This window comes from Gopherus flavomarginatus, chromosome 1 (assembly GCF_025201925.1).
Source record: "Gopherus flavomarginatus isolate rGopFla2 chromosome 1, rGopFla2.mat.asm, whole genome shotgun sequence".
Classification (NCBI taxonomy): domain Eukaryota; kingdom Metazoa; phylum Chordata; order Testudines; family Testudinidae; genus Gopherus; species Gopherus flavomarginatus.
Window position 1 is genome coordinate 329,279,902 of NC_066617.1, and position 22,374 is coordinate 329,302,275.

The following is a 22,374-nucleotide window of genomic DNA, read 5'->3' on the forward strand; positions in this document are numbered from 1 at the left end:
TTCATTCAAGTCTTTTCAGAAACAAATCAGCCAGTTCCTACTCAGTCCCCCCCAACATACTCTGATACACAGCTATCAAAGAACTGCACTGGCGCTGACCTATAGGGATAGGGTAAGCAACTTTTTTTTATTACATGGCGTGGTTTGCAGTTTTAAAACAGCTATTTTTGTTATATCTCTTGAGATATAAAATCTCTGCAAATCCACATCATGTAATATTAAAATCAGGGTGGATTTGATTTAAATCAATTTGATTTAAATCATGATTTAAATCACTAGTCAGGAAGACTCAATTTAATAATGGATTTCTACATAAAAATGCATTCTTGTTGGTTGTTATAACCTTAATACGTTTTCTTCACAACACAGAGATAGATACATGTTTCAATTTTAGTAGGTACACACTATACATTTTTAAAGTGATTTATTTTGAAAACTTTTCAGATTAGTTTTATAGCTATATCAGAAAGCGAATCATTGTTTGGTTATTTCATTTATCAAAGGTAATTGAAGCAGATAGTTCACCTCCCAATTACTTCATAAATATCTCCAATTCAACAGGTTATAGACTCATAGACTCATAGGTCAGAAGGGACCAATCTGATCATCTAGTCTGACCTCCTGCACAAGGCAGGCCACAGAACCCCACCCATCCAATTTTATAACAACCCCTATCCCAGGACCGAGTTATTGAAATCCTCAAAAATGGTTTGAAGACCTCAAGCTGCAGAGAAACCACCAGCAAGCAACCCGTGCCCCACGCTGCAGGGGAAGGCGAAAAACCTCCAGGGCACCTGCCAATCCGCCCTGGAGGAAAATTCCTTCCCGACCCCAAATATGGCGATCAGCTAAACCCTGAGCATGTGGGCAAGAGTCACCAGCCAGCACCCAAGAAGGAATTCTCTGCAGCAACTCAGTACCCATCCCATCCAACATCTCCCCGCAGACCATTGAGCAGACCTGTCTGGTGGTAATTCAAGATCAATTGCCCAAATTAACGATCCTATCATAACATCCCCTCCATATACTTATCAAGCTTTGTCTTAAAGCCAGGAAAGTCTTTTGCCCCCACTACTTCCCTCGGAAGGCTGTTCCAGAACTTCACTCCCCTAATGGTCAGAAACCTTCGTCTAATTTCAAGTCTAAACTTCCTAATATCCAGTTTATACCCATTCGTCCTCGTGCCTACATTAGTACTAAACTTAAATAATTCCTCTCCCTCCCTAACGTTAACCCCCTTGATATATTTATATAGAGCGAGCATATCCCCCCATAGCCTTCTTTTGGCTAGGCTAAACAAGCCAAGCTCTTTGAGTCTCCTTTCATAAGGCAGTTTTTCCATTCCTCGGATCATCCTTGTAGCCCGTCTCTGAACCTGTTCCAGTTTGAATTCATCCTTCTTGAACATGGGACACCAGAACTGCACACAGTATTCCAGATGGGGTCTCACCAACGCCTTATATAACGGTACTAACACATCCTTATCCTTGCAGGAAATACCCCGCCTGATGCATCCCAAAATCGCATTTGCTTTTTTAACAGCCGTATCACATTGGCGACTCATAGTCATCCTGCTATCAACCAGTACCCCAAGGTCCTTCTCCTCCTCCGTCGCTTCCAACTGATGCACCCCCAATGTATATCCAAAATTCTTCTTATTAATTCCCAAATGCATGACCTTGCACTTTTCACTATTGTATTTCATCCTATTTCTATTACTCCAGTTTACAAGGTGGTTCAGATCTTCCTGAATAATATCCCTGTCCTTCTCCGTGTTAGCAATACCCCCCAGCTTCGTGTCATCTGCAAACTTTATTAGCACATTCCCGCTCTTTGTGCCAAGGTCAGTAATAAAAAGGTTAAATAAGATCGGTCCCAAAACCGATCCTTGAGGGACTCCACTAGTGACCTCCTTCCAGCCTGACAGTTCACCTTTCAATACGACTCTCTGGAGTCTCCCCTTTAACCAGTTCCTTATCCACCTTACAACATTCATATTCATTCCCATCTTTTCCAATTTAACTAACAGCTCCCCGTGCGGAACCGTGTCAAACGCCTTACTGAAATCTAGGTAAATTATATCTACCGCATTTCCTTTATCTAAGTAATCCGTCACCTTCTCAAAGAAGGAGATCAGATTGGTTTGACACGATCTACCTTTAGTAAATCCGTGTTGCAATTTGTCCCAATTACCATTGACCTCTATGTACTTAACTACTTTCTCCCTTAAAATTTTTTCCAAGACCTAACATACTACAGACGTCAAGCTAACAGGCCTATAATTACCCGGATCACTCTTATTCCCTTTCTTAAAAATAGGAACTACATTAGCAATCCTCCAGTCATATGGCACAACCCCCGAGTTCGTCGATTGCTTAAAAATTCTCGCTAACGGGCTCGCAATTTCACGCGCCAGTTCCTTTAATATCCTCGGATGGAGATTGTCCGGGCCCTCCGACTTTGTCCCATCGAGCTGTTCAAGTACGGCCTCTACCTCAGTTGCGGTAATATCCACTTCCATATCCACATTCCCGTTTTTCATCCCTCCATCATCGCAAGGTTCCTCACTAGTCTTATTAAAAACCGAGGCAAAGTACTTGTTTAGATGTTGGGCCATGCCTAGGTTATCCTTAACCTCCATTCCATCCTCAGTGTATAGCGGCCCCACTTCTTCTTTCTTTGTTTTCTTCTTATTTATGTGGCTGTAGAACCTTTTACTATTGGTTTTGATTCCCTTTGCAAGTTCCAGTTCAATGCGGCTTTTAGCCTTCCTCACTTTATCCCTACATGTTCTGACCTCACCAAGGTAGCTTTACTTACTGATCCTGCCTTTCTTCCACTCCCTGTAAGATTTCTGCTTTTGTCTAATCCCATCTCTGAGTTGCTTGCTCATCCAGTTTGGCCTACAACTCCTGCCCATGGTTTTTTTCCCCTTTCTCGGGATGCAGGCTTCCGACAGTCTCCGCAGCTGTGACTTAAAGTAATTCCCGGCCTCCTCCGCATTTAAATCCACTAATTCCTCTGTCCAATCCACTTCCCTAACTAATTTCCTTAACTCTTTAAAATTAGCCCTCGAGAAGTCAAAAACCGTAATCCCAGATCTACATTTGTTTATCCTTCCATCTAGTTTGAACTGAATCAGCTCATGATCACTCGAACCAAGGTTGTCCCCTACCACCATTTCTTCTATGAGGTCCTTACTGCTCACCAACACCAAATCTAAAATGGCATCCCCTCTCGTAGGTGCTTCAACTACTTGATGAAGAAATCCATCTGCTATCACATCCAGAAAAATCTGACCCCTATTATTCTTGCAAGAACTCGTCCTCCAGTCTATATCCGGGAAGTTGAAGTCCCCCATAATCACACATTTCCCCTTTGTGTTTACTTCATTAAAGACATTAAAGAGGTCTCTATCCATATCCCAATCAGATCCCGGCGGTCTGTAGCACACCCCAAGCACTATCTCAGGGGAAGCTCTAGTTGCTTTTTTACCCAGTGTGATTTTTGCCCAGACAGACTCTGTCTTATCCATTCCATCGCTTCTTATTTCGCTACAGCTAATTTCATCATTGATGTACAAGGCTACTCCACCACCTTTGCCTTTCTTCCTGTCTTTTCTAAACAGCACATAGCCTTCAATACCCGTGCTCCAGTCATGAGTACTATTCCACCAGGTTTCGGTAATCCCTATAATATCCGGTTTCACTTCCTGCACTAGTAACTCCAGTTCCTCCATCTTGTTACCTAGGCTCCTCGCATTAGTGTACAGACCTTTTAATTTTCGGCGTTTGTTGTCAGTGACTTTCCTTCCACCGTCGTGCACCAACTTTTTACCGCCAGCATCACCCGTTACTCTGGTTTCTACTCCACTATTCCTTCTTGGATCAAATCTTGGGGCCGCAAGGGTATCCCCTCTCACTTTGTTTACTTCCCTCTCCAGGTTATATTCTGGCGTGGAGATCTCCCGAACATCTCCCAACCATCTCCCCCAACTTCCTAGTTTAAAGCCCTCTTGATGAGGTCGGCGAGCCTCCATCCTAGAATTCTATTTCCCTCCTTGCTTAGATGAAGTCCATCCTGAGCGAACAGTCGTCTATCCGTAAATGCTTCCCAGTGACCGTACATCCCAAAGCCCTCCTTATAACACCACTCCCTGAGCCATCTGTTGATCGCCATAATCTTGTCACTCCTTCGTCGCCCCGCTCTAGGAACCGGCAGAATCCCACTGAAGATCACCTGAGCCTCGATGTCTTTAAGCCTCTTCCCCAGTCTGGCATAGTCCTCCTTGATACAGTCCAGCGAGTAACTAGCCGTGTCATTCGTTCCCACATGAGGGATAATCAACGGATTCTTTCCCGCTCCCGCTAAGATCGTATTCAGCCTCAAGTCCACATCCTGTATCTTAGCCCCTGGCAGACAGCACACCCTTCTGTTCTCCCGATCAGGTCTAGTTACAGGCCTGTCTACTCTTCTCAGTAAAGAGTCTCCAATCACGTAGACTTGCCTTTTCCTGGCGACAGTGCGATTCTGCGGTCTATCCCCCACAGCAGGTTAATCATTAATATTTGGCGTATTTTCTTGCTATGCTGTATTAGGAGGAGAACACCACCAGACAGACATTTAAATTGTTTTATTTAACTAAAACAACAATGTTATGTATTCTGGATTTTTTTCTTCAACAGCAAACATAATATTTTAACAAAGCAAGCATATGAATTTTTGAATTTAGTTAAACATTCAAGCTTTTTTAAATCTGGTTTTTTTTGCTAAAATTGTTTTAACTAAAATAGTTAAATGAAATATTTGAAAAAAAAATCGAGTGTGTCAGCTAGGTCAACATGAGAAACTTGATATTGGCTTCTGCAGCTAATTCAGTCGTCTTCACCTTCATTTTTCTGTCCATAATCTGGGGGAAAAACAAAACAAAACAAGCTTTCCTGCTTTTTTGAGTCCCAAATGATTTCTCAGTTTGGAATGAATTAGTTCATATTTTTTGATCAAAATGAGAATTCAGCAATAGTCCAGAAGGAAGACAGGCAGTCCTTAAGAAAGAAGCATGAAATAAAAAAGTTTACCAACCTGAAGATCCCGCATGTTTAGACATGTTCCTTTCATCATCTTCAATGCAGCTGCCTCCTGAGAAGGAACATTTCTCATGATGTTATTTCATTCGGGCAACCAGGCCTTGCATTTCTTTGTTGCACTGTTTGCATTTTGCACGCATGCCTGTCTTACCCACAGGTAGAGGAACTTCATTAAAATGTTCCCACACTGGGTCTCTTTTACGGCCTGCTGCCATTATAGGTTTTTCCTTCTAGTGAGAGAATGGTATGGTAGATCTCAAATCAATGAAGTCTACACTCGGAAAGACCAAGACTTCTGGAATATGCTGCTCAAACAGTTTCACTTTTGTTTCTGCTGCCTGTCTCTCCCTTCTCAAATTTATCTCAAGACTTCTCCTTGTCCAAACCTATTCCGCCCCCAAGAATCTTCTATTCATTGAACTTTTTAAAACTTTGCACTTTTAGAGAGAAGTAAGGGATTGACTCGACGTACACAGATTTGCAGAGGGACAATAGGGTTGATGTCTTATTTCTCACTTCTATATATTATTTATTTAAAAACATTTTTGCTGTTAACAAGCATGTTATCTCTGGGTACACAAAGCCACAGTTTGAGAACTGAAAAACTAAGCATCTCTAGTGGTATCTTCTAGACTGAGCACTGAGTCCCATTGGGTAGATAGAAAGATTAACCTAAATAATCTATACAGAAGCCCCTGGAACCTCATGAGATTGGGCCCCTAATCTATGAACTATTGGAACTAATTTACAAAACTTTTCTTAAACATTACATGAATGTATTGTCTCATATTATAATGTTTCTTAATTAAAACTATCTTTAGATAAAATGCTTTTTGAGGAAAACACCTATCAAGAAAACCAATTTAAATAAAAAAAAACTTATTTTTTTTAAATTGATTTTTATCCACCCTGATTAAAACCCTGACTCGTTCATAGGCTGCTACAAGTGATGTTCTGTGATATCTGTCACAGAACAACTTCTGTTAGGGTGACACTGGAGTAGATAGCTGATTGAGTGTGACTTCAGGGGACCTGAATTAGTGAGCAGGGAAAGGGTAGGTCGAAGTGGTTGTATGCCGAGTGCCCTTGTTTGTTAGAACAAATCTGTATGTACGCTGCTCTCTTTGCATCTAAATATTTGCAGGTCACATTTTAAGAGGGGTATCAAGCTGTAAGTAGGGATGTCAGTGTGTTGGGGCTCTTAATGTACCTGGTGCTTTTCTGAGGTGTTTATGCCTTGCAGCCTTTGTCACCTTGAGGCACTCTTTACAGTATACTGTTGTCTCTTATCTGCTAAATCTAACATGCACGACTTCATCTATGAATGAATTCACTGTGTGTGTACTTGTTTTTGGCATTTTGGAAACGTATATTTATACTGTGGGATACTGCTGATTGAGCTCTGTGGAAAAAGATGTCTCAGTGCATGTGAATCTGGCACAATCACACATACACCTCTACCCCGATATAATGCGACCCAGTATAACAGGGGTCGGCAGCCTTTCGGAAGTGGTCTGCCGAGTGTTCATTTATTCACTCTAATTTAAGGTTTCACGTGCCAGTAATAATTTAAATGTTTTTAGAAGGTCTCTTTCTATAAGTCTGTAATATACAACTAAACTATTGTTGTATATGAAGTAAATAAGGTTTTTAAAATATTTAAGAAGCTTCATTTAAAATTAAATTAAAATGCAGAGCCCCCCAGACCAGTGGTCAGGACCTGAGCAGTGTGAGTGCCACTGAAAATCAGTTTGCGTGCCACAGGTTGCCTACCCCTGCAATATAACATGAATTCAGATATAACGCGGTAAAGCAGTGCTCCAGGGGGTTGAGGCTGCGCACTCTGGGGGATCAAAGTAAGTTCGGTATAATGCGGTCTCACCTATAATGCGGTAAGATTTTTTGGCTCCCAAAGACAGCATTATATCAGGGTAGAGGTGTACATGAGGCTCATAAAAAGTAGAAAATACATTGTATTTTGTGAAGCACTAATTCCTGCCTCAGAACTTTCTACTAGCTGAAGTAGTGCCTGAGGCGATTTAGAGGTTAGAATCCTGGCATATCTCTTAAATGTGACCTGCAAATGATTTGATGAATGAGGCATACATTCCTATTTGACTAAGGGCTAGGCCACGCTAGAAGTGTTACAGCGGTGCAGCTGTAGCACCTTTTGTGAAGACTCTCTATGCAAATGGGAGAGAGCTCTCCTGTTGGCATAATAAAACCACCTCCACGAGACATGGTGGTTTATGGCAGCAGGAGAAGGTTTCCCATTGACATAGTATTGTCCACACTGGCAATTATATTGATGTAACTTACATCACTCGAAGGGGATGGGGGTGGCTTATTCATACCCCTGAGCGACATAAGTTATACTGACATAACTTGTAGTGTAGTCAATCCCGGAGTCCAAGCTACTTGCTCCACATGCTTCCGTATTCTTGAGGGATGAGTAGACCGAGGTTTTAATTAAAAGAAAAAAGAAAAGCCAAGTAGTCCTTATTTGCTTTGGATTTCTGGGATGTGTAGTCAGGCTTTTTCCTAGCAGTCCATGGAGACTGTAGATGCTTCTGGGTACTTTAACTTCTTGGAAGTGGTGGAAGGTGGAAAATAAAATGACAGGCCACCTTAGTAGTTCTTGCCCCTTCAATGGGCAAGCAGGAAACTGGATCTTGTGATCTTTATGGGGAGCATTATAGCATTGCGAAGGGGAGATCCCAGTTTTAACTGATTGCAGCACATTTTCACACATACAATAATTTCTGTGTGTATTGCCGGATGAGTTTCGAGTGCTGCCCTTAAATATAGGTTATACCATGAACTTACCTCTTTTTGGAAAACACATTACTAGACTTTGTTTTCCACTTTACAGGCAATAGCAGTTGAAAATGCAACTGTGCTAGTTCATTGCTCTGATGGCTGGGACAGGACTTCCCAAGTTTGTTCCCTTGGATCTCTCTTGTTGGATTCGCATTATAGAACAATCAAAGGCTTCATGGTAAGCATCTACTCATATAACTAGATGGTTCTTTTTGTTCTTACACGCTAAATCTAAGAGTCCTAAGCATGCAGTGTAACAGCATAAACAAATGCCTTTTGTAAAAAAACAAAACCAAACCAAAAATGATTAGATTGATGCACAGAAATCTTGCAGTTCTTTTCCATATAGTTTAATGTATTTCTAAAGGAGAGCTGTATACCCTTAATCAAAACAGTCAGTGAGCAGCAAAGTGTGTATTTAAAGTAATTATGTATTGAACCTATCTGAAGTACCTGGTATTGGCCACTAGTAGGCAGGATGCCAGTCTGATGTGATGGGGCAGTCCCTACATTCTTAACGTTGCCAAGATTTTATTATTACAAAATGTACTAAATTACATTTTACTCTGATACTGTTATGTATTATAAATTAAAACTATTGTTGATGAATTACATATGGTAATATATTCATCTTGCATTTTTGTTCACCTACTCACTAATTTGCAAACATCAGCTATTAACAATCTGTTTCCCAGTCATTTATGTGAATTGAGGCTCTTTTTTCACTCTGAAATGTGGAGTTGGTTTAACATAGCCACTATAATGATTATCAGGCAGACAGTTGAGTGGCTTAACAATGAAACTTTTTAAAAAATATAAACAAAGTTTTCAGAGTTGTTACAAATATATTAGTTTGGCTGTCCTTTAAGAGGGTCCTTGAAGGTATTGAAGACTATGCCAAGAAACCAAAAGAAAAGCAAAGTGGTGTAAGGTGCAGTAACACACAGTGAATAAATTCAAATAAAAACGAAACATATAGATAGATCTATCAGGATAAATGCACAGATCTAGAAGTTCATAATTTCTTTACATCTGATGCCTCTCTCTCCTAGGTTTTGATAGAGAAGGACTGGATCTCCTTTGGACACAAATTTTCTGACAGGTAGACAACATTTTTCAGCTAAAGTCGAATTTTACAGATTTGCCAGTTAGTGCAAAGGTATCACAGTCAATTGAGTTGTAAATATGCTACTAAACAGGGTTCAGTATTCTGCATCAGTATTTTATGGAACCTCTAATACTTAAATTAACTACTGCTGCAGTGTTGCTAGGATTCTGTGACTCTGAGTAAGCCAGCTCTGCAACAGGCAGTGTTTTATTACCTGACGCTTATTCAAATGCCCATGGGATAATTGTTTCCATATCGCAAATATAAACTTCAAGGCTACCAAGAATTGGATGACAATAGAGAGAACAGATAAAAGTTAGCAAGTGAGGCTCCTATGGGTGTCCATGGGTGGTATCCTCACTTTTGTTGCCCTGGAACTGTGAATCCTGCAGTAATTGGGCATCTAACTCATTGAGCTTGATGTCTTGGAGCTGCCTGTGTGTGTTTAGAGACTGCAGCACTGATTCATCACTTTTCTTCAGCCATTCAGAATATATGAAACTGAATTGTGTTGTAGGCTAAGGAAGCTGCTGAGTTTGTTACAATGTATTTTTTTCTTGAAAAATACATTATTGAATTTGAAAATACCACTTAAATGATTGCTGTTAACTGTCAGATGTTCGGTTGATAAGCTCCATATACATTTAATTTATTATTGGCTCTGTGATATTTCCAATTCTTTTTGGCCTTTTTTTTTTTGTTCTTGGTGTTTTGGAGCAAAGTCCTGCTAGCTGTGATAGTTCACATAGTAAACCTGTGGTATGGCTACACTGCATCTGGGAGTGGGCCTCCCAACCGAGGTCCACTGACTTGTGCTAGTGGGGCCTGTGCTAGCACACTAAATATAGCTGCATAGATGGTGCTTTGACATTGTGGCTTGGGGGGCTTCAAAGCATGAGCTTCAGCCCACCTATCCCCAGGCTTCAGAGCCCAAGCCGCAATGTGAGAGCACCATCTACATAGCTATTTTTAGCATACTAGCCTGGGCCCCCCCCTTGCAGAAGTCACTGGACCTGGACTGGGATTCTCACTCCTAGATGCAGTGCAGGCATACCCTATCTGCTCTGATAAAGACGATGGGGAGTCTACCAATTATTTCATGTTGGTAGATTCTGAATGTGCAGTACTGAGGCCTATCACAATACCAGATGTTAAAGAGCTACTTAACTAGCCTTCAGTTGTATATTATTCACTACAAATATAATTGTATGTCCATAATGTGATGCTGAAAACTCAGGATGAAGAGGAAGTATTATCTCAACATGGATTTAGAAGCCAAATTTGACACCATTTTTCCTCTAAAACCAGGTGATTTACTCTTGAGCTGCATAAACTGAGCCCATTAATTAAATTAAAAAATGAAAACAAAATTGTCTTTTGTGGATCTGCTATTCTAGCCAGGTAGGTCCATGAAACATGGTGTTTTGTCCTGGAGTGCCCTTCCACATCATGACTTATTTGGGGTGGAGCTGCCCTATAGGTCTTAAATATGTACCTTATTGAAATGAATGTATTTCCTGATTGTCCAGTCAAAATAAATGCAGATTTTGTCAATGTTTTTTTGTTTGTTTTTTAAAGCTTATTCACATTTAAAAACAATTTCTGGATTTCCCTGATGTCTTTGTGAAACTTTTTATAGATGTGGCCAATTGGATGGTGACCCAAAGGAAATCTCTCCAGTATTCACTCAGTTTTTAGAAGGTGTGTGGCATCTCACAGAGCAGTTTCCACAAGCCTTTGAATACAATGAAGCTTTTCTCCTTCAGATCCATGAACACGTCCATTCATGCCAATTTGGAAACTTCCTTGGAAACTGCCAAAAAGAGCGAGAAGAACTGAAGTAAGCTGACTTATTGCAGATGTTCTTCATTTACTCCAGTAAACTAAGAACTTGTATAAATCTTCAGCTGGGACTCTCAATAAAAGCAACTAGGCATGATCTGTATTGGGGAAAGAGTAGCTGAACTGCATTGGAAAGCAGCAATGATTCTCACATGTCTGATACTAAAGACCCTCTTTCTAATTTTGAAAGGAAAAAACATATACACACATTTCATAAAGGAAAAAATCAAGGCATTTTTAGACCCAACCCCAGCTTTTTTTTCAAAAATGATTTAAGTTAATGAGGGGTTAAAGCTTAAGTCTGATCCCATTCTCCTTCTATTTCAGAATTATTCCTCCTTGTACATTTATTACTATTTTGTCCACTAATCTGAAATGTCCAAGTTTTTCCCCCCCTCAGAGTCATTTCTTGAAACTATGCAAAGCATTGTTTCCTAAAGCACTGTTTAGCTCTAAACCCGATAATAAAATTAATATTTTTGTTTATTCCTGGGGTATGGCTAAAACTGAGGTATAGGTGGTGTGGAGCTCAAGATGTATGACAAAAGGACTGGAGAGAGGTCCAAGGAGCCTTATATTAAGTCTTCTTTTAAAAGAGGAGAAGATTTAACCCTGTAATGATACATCTTGTTACTATAAGTCTCATAGAGAATATGGCGGTGGCTTAAATAATCAGTTTCAGATTTATTACCTATATTGTATACAATAAGTTAAATGTTCTCGAAGTGGTTGGTGATGTGAGAACTGTTTCAGAAATTCCATTATCTCAAGAATATTTATTTGGTGCTTGGCCGCCCGGGTGAAAGGGAGTTTTATAAATTCATGAGATGGACAGATAGAAGAACTGGATAGTCTGTCTCATTCTAAATTTATGACTGCATTTTGGGCGATTGTGGAGGTGAAAAGCAACAGTCTAGTTTGGATTTATTGTTTTGACTGAGGTGAACTGTAAGACTGAGCTAGTATTACTGCTTTTCACCCAGTGTCTTGATGTTCATTTCTGCTTACCTTAAGATTGAAAGAGAGAACTTATTCCTTATGGCCATTCCTTCTGGATGAACAGAAGAAGTATCTTAATCCTCTATACAATCGAGATTTTTCTCAGAAACTTGTCCTCTTGGAGCCTAACACAGCATCCTTCAATTTTAAGTAAGTTTCATTAGGTACATTATATTTGCTTCACTTCTGTTGTTAGACTAGCTTGTTAAAACAGTTTTGTGTTTCGGTGCACACAGGTTTTGGAGAAATATGTACCATCAGTTTGACCGAACTATGCACCCCAGGCAGTCTGTATTTAATCTCATCATGACCATGAGTGAACAAAATAAACAACTGGAGAAAGACTTTAAAGAACTGGAAGCTGTGAGTATTATAAAATAAGAAATAAATTTACTCTGAGATCTAAGTTCATTTTCAAAATCTTATAACAATGAAACTTATAGCCTTAATAAGTGCTGTGGCATATAATATGTGTAGCTTTTTTAAAGTAAAGTTTAGTTTGCATTGATTTTGTTGTGTGTCTGGCATTGGGTAGTCATACAAGGCTATGTAGGCTCCAAACATTTTGCTCTTAAACTGAAATCATTCTGTCCTCCTGTTGTACTATGCATTGTCCTTTGGTAGCAGGAAAAACTTCGCATCAGAAGAGCAGTTCATTTAATACTGGTTAAATTCTCTCCCAGATAAAGAGATACTGTGTGACTAATCACCCATCCTTAAAATTGTGCATCCTTTCTCTATAATATCAACCAAGGAGGACAGAAAACTTTTAATTATCTGAGCCATTGTTAATATGGCACAGGTGCCTTTCCTTCCTCCTCTCTCCACCATTCTCTCTTGATCTTCCAACTGGGTAATCTAACTCATACTCAGCCCCTGCCTTTTGTTGGTCCTTTTCTTCTTTAGTTCCACCATTACTGTAACCTGAAGATCGGGGAGTTGGGGTGGGAGGGAGGATGTCTCTTCAAAATATGACTGGGATTTGTAAGGACTATAATAGATCCAACTGGAGATGGGTCAGCCTACCACAGGCCACAACATGCTCACAGTGTGACCACCACCAGGTCGCATTTTGTGCAGCCCTTTAAATTGGTATCTGGCAAGTCTATTGTAGCTAAGTGTTGTCACTTATTCTAGTACAAACTTGTGAAGCAGGATTTAGAGTCGATTGATTTTTAAGTTATATTTTATTAAACTTTTTTATAGTGATCAATTAAGATGCTGAAAATATGAAATTAAAATATCATTAACCATCCAAAGTTCTCAATGGAACAAATCAGTGTTGCTATTTGTAGCAAAAATCTTGGAATGCCAAATTGGAGTTTCTCTCCTATGTATGATACTTTGGAAAGCAAAGATTTTTAATATAAGGATTGTTAGGCTAATCCTACCACAACGTGTCAGATCCAGATTAAGTAATCTGAAAACCTCCTCTTTAAAACCTATAATTTAATCTAAAATCTTGATATTCTAAGACATAATCTCAAATATCTTATATGTCCTAACGTCTTGATTGTTTTTTAGTAGTTAACCACAGTTGCATGGAAATTCGCAACTGAATCTTGACCCATTTTAATTTATTATACTCTGCTTTGAAAGGGAGTGTTTTGGCTTTCTGATGTGGCCAGATTCTTGAGTTGAATGTTGAAAAATGGTTTTTTTCATTACAGTTTTTGTTATACATTTAGCAGGATTTTTACGCAATTGGTGTCTCTAACCACTTTGAAAATTCCACTCTGCATAGCTGGGAGTTGGTATACTGTTATGATACTGCTCAAAAGGCCAAACCAACCAGTCAGGACGTGGCTTTGGGCAAGTGTGTTGAAAGTTGTCTAATTAGCTTGGCTTTTGATTTTTATTTTTATCCCAGGTAATGATGGGTACTAGAAACAATAATTTTAATAGATCCTGTTATATTTCAGAAAATGAAGCAAAGAAACAGGCAATCAGAAGAACTCCTCACTAAGGAACCATTACAGTCTGTCCATCCTGCTTCACCAGCACTTAAAACTTCTCCGTGCTTTAAGAAGGAGCAGTCTTTGTTACCGATGAAAGACTCCATTCGGACTATAGAGGGCAGCAACACAGCAGACAATCGCTACAGTGAATATATGGAGGAGTTGTCAAAAGCTGAGCCTGCTGTTGTCAGCTTGGAGTATGGAGTGGCAAGGATGACCTGTTAGTGAAACATTGAACAGTGCTTCTTTTTTCTAGACTGACTGAAATACAAGGCAGATTATTGTGAGGATGGGCTATTGCTGCATGACCAAAATCTGATTTGTATAATAGTGAGCTTTGTTACTGTAGAATAGAACAGCATGCTAATTGTTAATTAAAGTGTTTGTTGTTCTCTTGAGAAATAATTGAATTTAGCTGTATTTAAGGAAAAAAACATTGGGGCATTCAATGATACTTAGTGACTTAACCAATTAAGGAGTGGTCTGTTTGGATTTAACAAGTCATAGTTTGCTCTAGAGTGAGTAAAACAGTGACATTACTTTAAGATGTGTGCATGGCAGCCAAACACAAATGATCTTTCAGAACTAATTTTAGCTGGGCAGGAAAAACTTGACAAACATTCTATTTTAGAAACAAGTTATGTGTATATGTAGCATACAGTATAAATATGTATACTGCTATTTAATTTTGTCTCTCACTGCTAACTCTTGGTGTTTTAAGTGCCATGAAAAAGTACAGTATATTTCAAACTATAAATAGCTGGCCTTAAATTTGTCAAATCAATTGCCTTCTTGTCCTAGACTATTGCAGCCTGTAACATGACTCTGTTTACATTTGTATTTGCTTGAATTGTTCTTGCTCCTTAAAATGGGATCAGATTTATGAAATGTAAAAAAAGCCTAAACAGTTATGCTATCAGCAAATGAAGCTATAAGAATGTTAAATCTTACGCTGAAAATTATTCTTATTTCCTATTCCTTTGTTTAAAATTATAATTGGCAAAATTTTGTCAACCTAGAGGATTAATGGACTGACAGCATAATTGAAATTGATTCATGTGTACAGTTTTTAAAATGTTGAATTGTGGCAAGATTTGTAACTTGGGCACCAGTGCAAAGGATTAAAAATTTGGAGAGGTTTTATTAAACTAGCACATTGCTAATAACTGAACAATAGTCATGTTCTCTTCAGGCTGTTTAGCTATTAGACCTGCAATGGAGTTTGCAACTGCATCAGATTCTCCGGGTTACAGTGGCAGAAGGGAAAGTTCTAGGAGCAGCACTTAGTGATTTGCATAGTTTTCAAACAAAATTGCTGATTTTTAACAGAATTCCAACATGGAATCATAGCACTGGCAGGGACCTCGAGAGGTCATCTAGTCCCCTTCACTCATGGCTGGACTAAGTATTATCAAGACCATCCTCTCAGGAGAAATCTGTATTTCATGAGAAATCGAGGTATTTTTGTATTAAATTAGTTTTTTCATTTCAATAAGTTTCAGTTTTTAGTGAGGGTCCTCTTTAAAGAGACTAACTTTGCAAGACGACACAATCCCACTTACCTGAATCTGCAGATGGTCAGTTTTGGATGATTGTAGGGGGGGAGCCAAAAGACTGCTGTTGGCCCAAGAGTAGGGAGCACAGGAGAAAGTGCCAGGTTTACAAACCAGCTGGCTTTAAAAGGGTCATGGCATTTGAAGTACAGTCCCTTCGAAGCCACTTACTTTGGAAAGCCACTTAACTTCATCTAGAATATACAAGCCTTGGGACATAATTGTACTTTAGTTAACAGGAAGGCTTGGTAAGAAGGAATGTACGGTTTCTCACAGAGGTAAAATAAAATGTGTCCCTAGATTGCCTTTCATGTTAACTTCCACTGAATTAAGAGGCTTTCCCTGGGTCTCTTGTTGTTTGCAACACTTTCTCAGTTGTTTCTATTGCCCGGGTCAGGAGGGGAATTAGGTTTGAAAAGGGTAGTAGAAGAAATGTGAGTGCCAGTTCTTAAGTAGAGGTATAAACATTACAAGCCAAGGTATTAAACTCTGTAGGGGTCTAGGTGGCATAGTAGGTTAATGCCACTGGCTTTGTACTTCTGGGTTCAAATCCCTTTTGGCTATAAGTGAAAATGAGTTTAGTCTCATTCTAATTCCTAAAGTGTGTCTCATTAAAATTGCCAGCACACCACACACAGCTTGCCACAATTGGCAGTCTCTCTCTGCCCCAAATGAGATCCAGGACTGTAATAAACAGGGCAATGCAGGTCATGATCAAATTGCATTGGCAAAGCTGTCTGGGAAAAATGACAGTGTTTGCCTGCATCTAGCCGGTGTATAAAAAAGCTGCCCATTTCACTCACCACATTACAAAACTTGGTGTGTAAATGAATGTTTGTCAGAATCTTTTTATCACTCAAACACCTTCCTGATGTCCATCACTTTTCAGTAAAAGAGGGGAGGGGAACATCCTTCTATATAAACAGTGAGACTGCACAGTTTTTGCTTTTCAGCCATTGGTTGAGTTTGTTTGCTGCAAACCTGTAAGACGCCAATGTGCAAAGGAAGGCTTTTGTGCCTTACCGGCCAGCCCCATTTACTATGTCATCTTGGACTTGTAGTTTCCCGTTACAGATGATCTCTGGTATTAACCTTGTTTCTTAGTACAGTCACAAAACAAAGACTTAAAAAATAACCAAGGTAAGTGTATCACTTTGTATTGTTTGTCTTTACTTTAAGCTTTTTTGCTGGCGTGCCACGTATGTTGCTTTTCGTTGTTATTGCTTAGAGGTAACAGACTCTACAAAGTTTGTAGTTTACTAAACTCGTCTGTTTTGCAAAACATTGTGGGATGATATTTTTTACTCAGGATGTGTACTGATATGGCTGTCCTGGAGCAAACCTGTTTCCTTTTGGTGATGCTAAAATCAGCCTGTTACTAATTCTTCTTGGCCTCTTGTCAAAGGGACACCTTTTGGAACAGAAGGAATCAGTAGGTCCCACTGTATTTTAGATCTTGGGGTAGATCTCTTAAGTCAGCCTTGAAATATAATTAAAAATTACATGGTCAAGCACAAAATCTGCTTGACTACTCTCTTGGTGAAGACTAATGATCTTTTACTTTCCTGTCCAAAACAAAAATTACTCTTGATGAATAGAATTTTATTAGGCTGTTTTGAACAGAAGCTTCTTGCTCATCCCAGATAGCCCTTTTGAAAACCTGCCAGTTCAGCCTCCAGAGTCACCAGTTGAAGAAGCCCGGGGAGGGAGGCAGCTGTCTCTTACTTCATTCACGAGGTAGATTTATGCCCAAAGCACATGTGACCTGGGATGAAGTAAGCTCCAGCGTAAACCTTGGCACTACTCCCGTGAGCTAGCCAGTTAGCCTGGTGGGGCCATGCAGTGTCCTTCAGGAAGGTTAGAGAAAAAATTAAGGGAACTGGTGATATGAAGAGCTGTGACAGAAGTTTTCCAGGAGGAGCAGGGGAAAGGATTTTAATTCTAATACCTTATTGTATTCAAGAGGGTGGGCCTTTCTGTTGCTAGTAGAAATGCTGCTCCAACAGGAAATGCTCATAATACACTTCAGGATAGAGAGCTCTGGATTTCTCCTTTTTTGATCTCTGGTCCTGTGGGTTGGTGCATAGACCAATTCAGCATGCACACTTTAACTTTTGTCTCAGGTACTGTAAGGGTGATCTGGCAGGTCCTGCTTCATCTGTCATGGAGCAACTGCAGCTGGAGTCTGTTGTCAAGGTTGTGTTCCGATTTGGGAAGCTAATAAGGATTTTAGATCTTCTAAGAAGTGGAGTGTTGTTTTTTTTCTTTTTTTGGGGGGGGTATCATACTTCGGCTGTGTAGAATAATTGTAGATAAACTGAGTGTGACTGAACTGTAGTGTCCTTTTTCTGTTACTCAGAAATTTGACTTTGAAAATCTGTGAAGGAAATGCTTTCTGTCATGAGACACTGGGTTTAATTTTAAAGTGGCCTTGGGTGGAAGGTGTAGTTGTACGAAAAGAGCTTTTTTTAATGGGAGTGGAAGTTAATTATAGTGACTCTGTCCTTTTTATTACCATTTTCAATATCCAACTGTTCTGTTTTGTAGGACAACTGCCAAATCAGCATACTAAGAAATTATGCAACACTGAGCTGAGCTTGTGCAATTTTCACACACGTCCAATTACTAGTGACCTAAATCTAGGGGGGAAACAGCCTGAAGTCTAGCGTGTCCATTTACAAAATAAAATACGCAAAAGCAGACCTTCCACCAAGCTGCCCATCCCTGGATTTTCCATAGAACAGTCATCCTAATGTAAATGACTGTTTCAGATGAAAGATTAAAATTAAAGCAGAAGATAAGCTACTGCTTTAACTGCACAGAATAATACATAGTAGAAAGTAATTGTAAGAAATGGCTATTATGTATCCTTTCTGTAGCAGTTTTTAAAGGCTTTTATATCACACTCACAGAGGTACACATCTGTAAAGCTCTGAGATAACTCATTACTCTGACACTGGTACATTCTAACAACTGTGCATCCATTATGGACTTAACAAAAGACCCCACAGCTGTCTTATCAAGAGAGGGAATGAGGCCAAGACACCACCGCTTATCCACTATCCCCTTATGAAAAGTGCCATACATAATCTGAAGAAATTCCATGTATTTGTGGGGTGGTGGTGGTATGGGTTTTGTTTTTTTTTGAGGGGTGGGGGTAAGTGAATGCTTGTGGAAAGTATGGGGCTGGCCCTAATGAATGATGAAGGCCTCACTCCACAGAACAAGTATAGCATAGGTAGTAGAGCTACCTCTGGAAGATAAACCCATGGGGGTTCTATTAAATTATTCAGATTCTTATTTTCAAAGTGGATAGTTGCTCACTCTAATGTTAACTTGTCTAAAGCTCGGTAACAGTCCGAGTGCTTATTCAGGTTGTGCTCAGGGCTTTAAGGATCTTCTATGCAGTCCATTTAGATCTGCACAAATGGAAGACAATGGACCAAGTGTGGTCTCTTTTGTACTTTATTCCAGCTTTCAGGGCTGGGTCCTGGCGTATTGCAGAATCCCACTGTGACCCATAATATGACTAGGAAAGGAGGGAGGAGTGTGCTGCCCAAAGCATAACTTACTGCAGTGCTTGGTATTTGTGTATCATTCAAGCACAGTGGGCATCCCAGTACCTGAGGGCCTGGCACAAGGTCCCAGAAACACTGCAGTTATGCACTCTAGCACTCTTAACACCTTGTCTAAATGCACAGTTGCACTGATTCAAACTGTTTGGACACTTTAACATGCTTAAGCCTGGCTTTATCTTTGTAGTTTTCCCTGTTCAAATACCGTCTACACATACAGTTGCACCAGTTTAGTTAAATCGGTGTAACATCACCACTTCAGGCAAATCCATGACACTTTTGTGTATAGACCAGACCTAAGTAAAGAGGCTTAACTGGGGCACTTATTATGCCCTATAGCTACATAGTGAGGGAGCAGGAAAATGTGAGCAAGGGATGGCACTACTTAAATATCCACCACAACCTGTAGCCCAGGGATGGAGGAGAATGGGTTAAGACAATACTTCAGAAGTCCAGATTGGACCCCAGAGCGTGTCAGGCATCTTTGAGGTTGAGTACTTTATTTTCCAAGTCTATATGGAGCTGTTTTTTTTTTTCACCTACTACCTTCAGGTAGGAAATGACTTAAATCTTTTGGTATGTTCTGGTGGTGGAAGCATTCAAAATACAGTGTAGTATTTTCTGAAATCTTGCTGTCAGTTTCACTATCCTGGTCATTTATGCAACAATTAAAAACAAAGGGGCTTACCAATTTTGATACCTACTATGAAAGTCTTTTCCATTTTGACGAAGGGGATACTTACACAATGTATTCTAATCTCTAGCTAACTTTCCAGCCACATGAATATATTTACTCCCATTTATCTTCATATTGGTTTTTTTTGCACATAAGCAGACAATGTTGGTAAATATTTTGTTTTTCATGGTAATAGCATTTATGTTCTTCAAGAGCAGCAACGCTAACTAGCTTGTTTGCTTTATCTATCTATCTATCGTCTGTTCCTTTTCAACAGCTTGCCTGTAACCTCTTTAACAAACATGTTTCCCTCTAGGAAAACTTGACTTAGTGTCCCTTTTCCAGTTCTCAGGGATCTTACTCTGAACTAGCGAACTTCAAAAACATTTGCTTTGCCTTTTCTTTTCAGGGCTTGGCGTTTCAAGGAGCTAGTGCCTCTAGACTCTTTTTAATAAAACACACTTTAATGTCAGATGCAGCTGATTAAAGGAAAAATATTCAACAAATACTGCATGTGGTTGAGGAGGAGAAAACTATCTTCATATGTAGGATCCCATGCAAACAGACAGGCTACTTTATTTATTGCGCTAGGTATCACATCCTGTAAAAGTCACTTATACCTCTGTCCTGGAATCACGCTTTGATGTAGACCAGTTGAGAAAATTTAGCAAGCAGAATCTTGTAATGAATATTTTATTTGTATGTACTTTAAAAATAATAAACAAGGTCTAAAATAAAATAAAAAACCATGATCTTGCAAATCTGACAGTGGGATTATGAGTTCATTTGCTTCCAAATCCACACACACAATGGCAGTGAATAGTCTTAAGTGTTGATCAAAATTACTTTATGGAAAAATCTTGTACCAGATGACAATACAGAACATCAGTACATAAATCATCCTGTAGTCTATCCAATCATTATATTGGTTGGTTCAACAACTTTTAGTTGCAGTAGACCACATTTGTATTACAGGGTCTGTTACATTGGTAGCAAAATCTTGGTCAAGTTAGCTATGGAGTCAAGTATCAGAGGGGTAGCCGTGTTAGTCTGGATCTGTAAAAGCAGCAAAGAATCCTGTGGCACCTTATAGACTAACAGAGGTTTTGGAGCATGAGCTTTCGTAGGTGAATACCTACTTCATCAGATGCAGGTTCAAATCAAGTCTCTGGAGTACATCCACAGCTGGGATGAGTCGTCAGTCCTTTGTGTAGTGCTTCTGTTTGTAGCAAAGTCTCTCCAGAGGCATGAAGCAGGGTTCAAGACAAGATGGAGATGAGGCATTAGCCTTTTATAGTCTTTTCCAGGTGTAGGAACATCTCTTTGTTCTTACTGTGGAGATTTACAGCAAAATGGAGTCTGGAATCACATGGGCAAGTTCCTGTATATTTTGAATGACAAGGCATATTTGTCTTCTCTCTACGGGTCAGTTGTATAGCTGATGGTCTTTAATGGGCCATCAAGCAGGTTAGGCAGAGCTAACACCAACTTGTCTGGGATGTCACCCAGAAGCATAGCATAAGTTTGAAATAGAGCCAATATTCAGAACTTTAACTACAAAAATGACACATGCATACAGACAGCATAATCATAACCAACAACTCCTAACCTGGTCTTAGACACCTCATTTGACCCCCTTTATACAAGATGTGGTGCCACTACAGGACTTTGATTGCAACCATGTTCTATATGGTCCCAGTTCAAATTAATAACATGACAGGCACCCAAAGCTTTGGAACTAGGGTGAATTGGGAGCCCCAAAGAAGAAGATGTTGGACCTCAAGGACCAAAGGAGACCCAATTTTATAAAGACTTTACAAATGGGACCCCAAGCAGTGGCATGTTACTGTAAGTACTATGGTCTGTGAATGAGTTATTGGGAGAACCTTGCCCAGCACTCCAGGACCACATTGTGCCATATGAGGGCCTGGTCTGAGATGGGGCTCTGTCATACCCTCAACATCCTTATGGGCAAACTTCTTGCCTGTGGAGGGCTTTCTGTTCTGCCAGTGAGACTTGGCACTGAAGTAAGCCGTTAGCATTTTCAGCAAGTTGCCAAGATAAATGTGACTTAATACAAACAAGATCCAAGTCTAGGAGATGACTCCTATGTTTAAATAAATTCCACTGGGAAGTAGAAAAGCAGAGTTTGTGTTTTGTAATAGAGCAGGTAAATGACACTCTGTTGAGGTGCTGACTCCATTAGAATGTATAATAAGTTCCTGATGTATTCTTGTATTCCCTCAGCTATGAAAATGCCTCTTCTGTTGTAGAAAATGAGGGTGATTTTTAGCCCCTTGAGTACATAAGGAACAACCCTCCTTCTCTGTTCTCCCCACTCCACATACAGAGTCTGAGGCGTGCAGATATAAATCAACATTTCTCTGATGGCCAGCAATAATGCAACGTACATGGAATTTTAATTTGTTATGCATTAATTTCAGCTATCCTGAAAGAGACTCAATTCAAGGTAATCATGGAATAATTTAATGAACAGTACACAAAGTGGTGTTTCTATGGCCTGTCTAATGAAGCAGATGATGACATGCTTATGACCTATGTGCCTCACTTTCAACAAGGTATCTTAAGTAGTTCATAAATATTCCTTTATACCAGACCCTTTAGATTGAGTATACTTTATTAGTAACCCTGCTCTCTGGAAAGCTGTTATATTATCATGTGATGTCTGATTTAGAGGAAGATTTGTGGATTCTTTTAGCAACAATATAGTAGTTCCCAGATTATAGCGAGGGGGT

The 22,374-nt window shown here is 39.6% G+C and overlaps 1 protein-coding gene across 1 annotated transcript in view; it reads left to right on the forward strand.

Moving 5' to 3' along the window:
- MTMR6 (myotubularin related protein 6) overlaps positions 1-14,988 on the forward strand; it is a 37,001-nt gene extending 22,013 nt beyond the window's left edge. The window contains exons 9-14 of the mRNA XM_050937244.1: positions 7,960-8,085; positions 8,960-9,009; positions 10,655-10,855; positions 11,872-12,006; positions 12,093-12,219; positions 13,779-14,988. Coding sequence (XP_050793201.1) covers positions 7,960-8,085; positions 8,960-9,009; positions 10,655-10,855; positions 11,872-12,006; positions 12,093-12,219; positions 13,779-14,039 — 900 coding nt within the window. The 3' untranslated portion in view covers positions 14,040-14,988. The remainder of the gene's footprint in view (positions 1-7,959; positions 8,086-8,959; positions 9,010-10,654; positions 10,856-11,871; positions 12,007-12,092; positions 12,220-13,778) is intronic.
- The last annotated feature ends 7,386 nt before the right edge of the window (positions 14,989-22,374 follow it).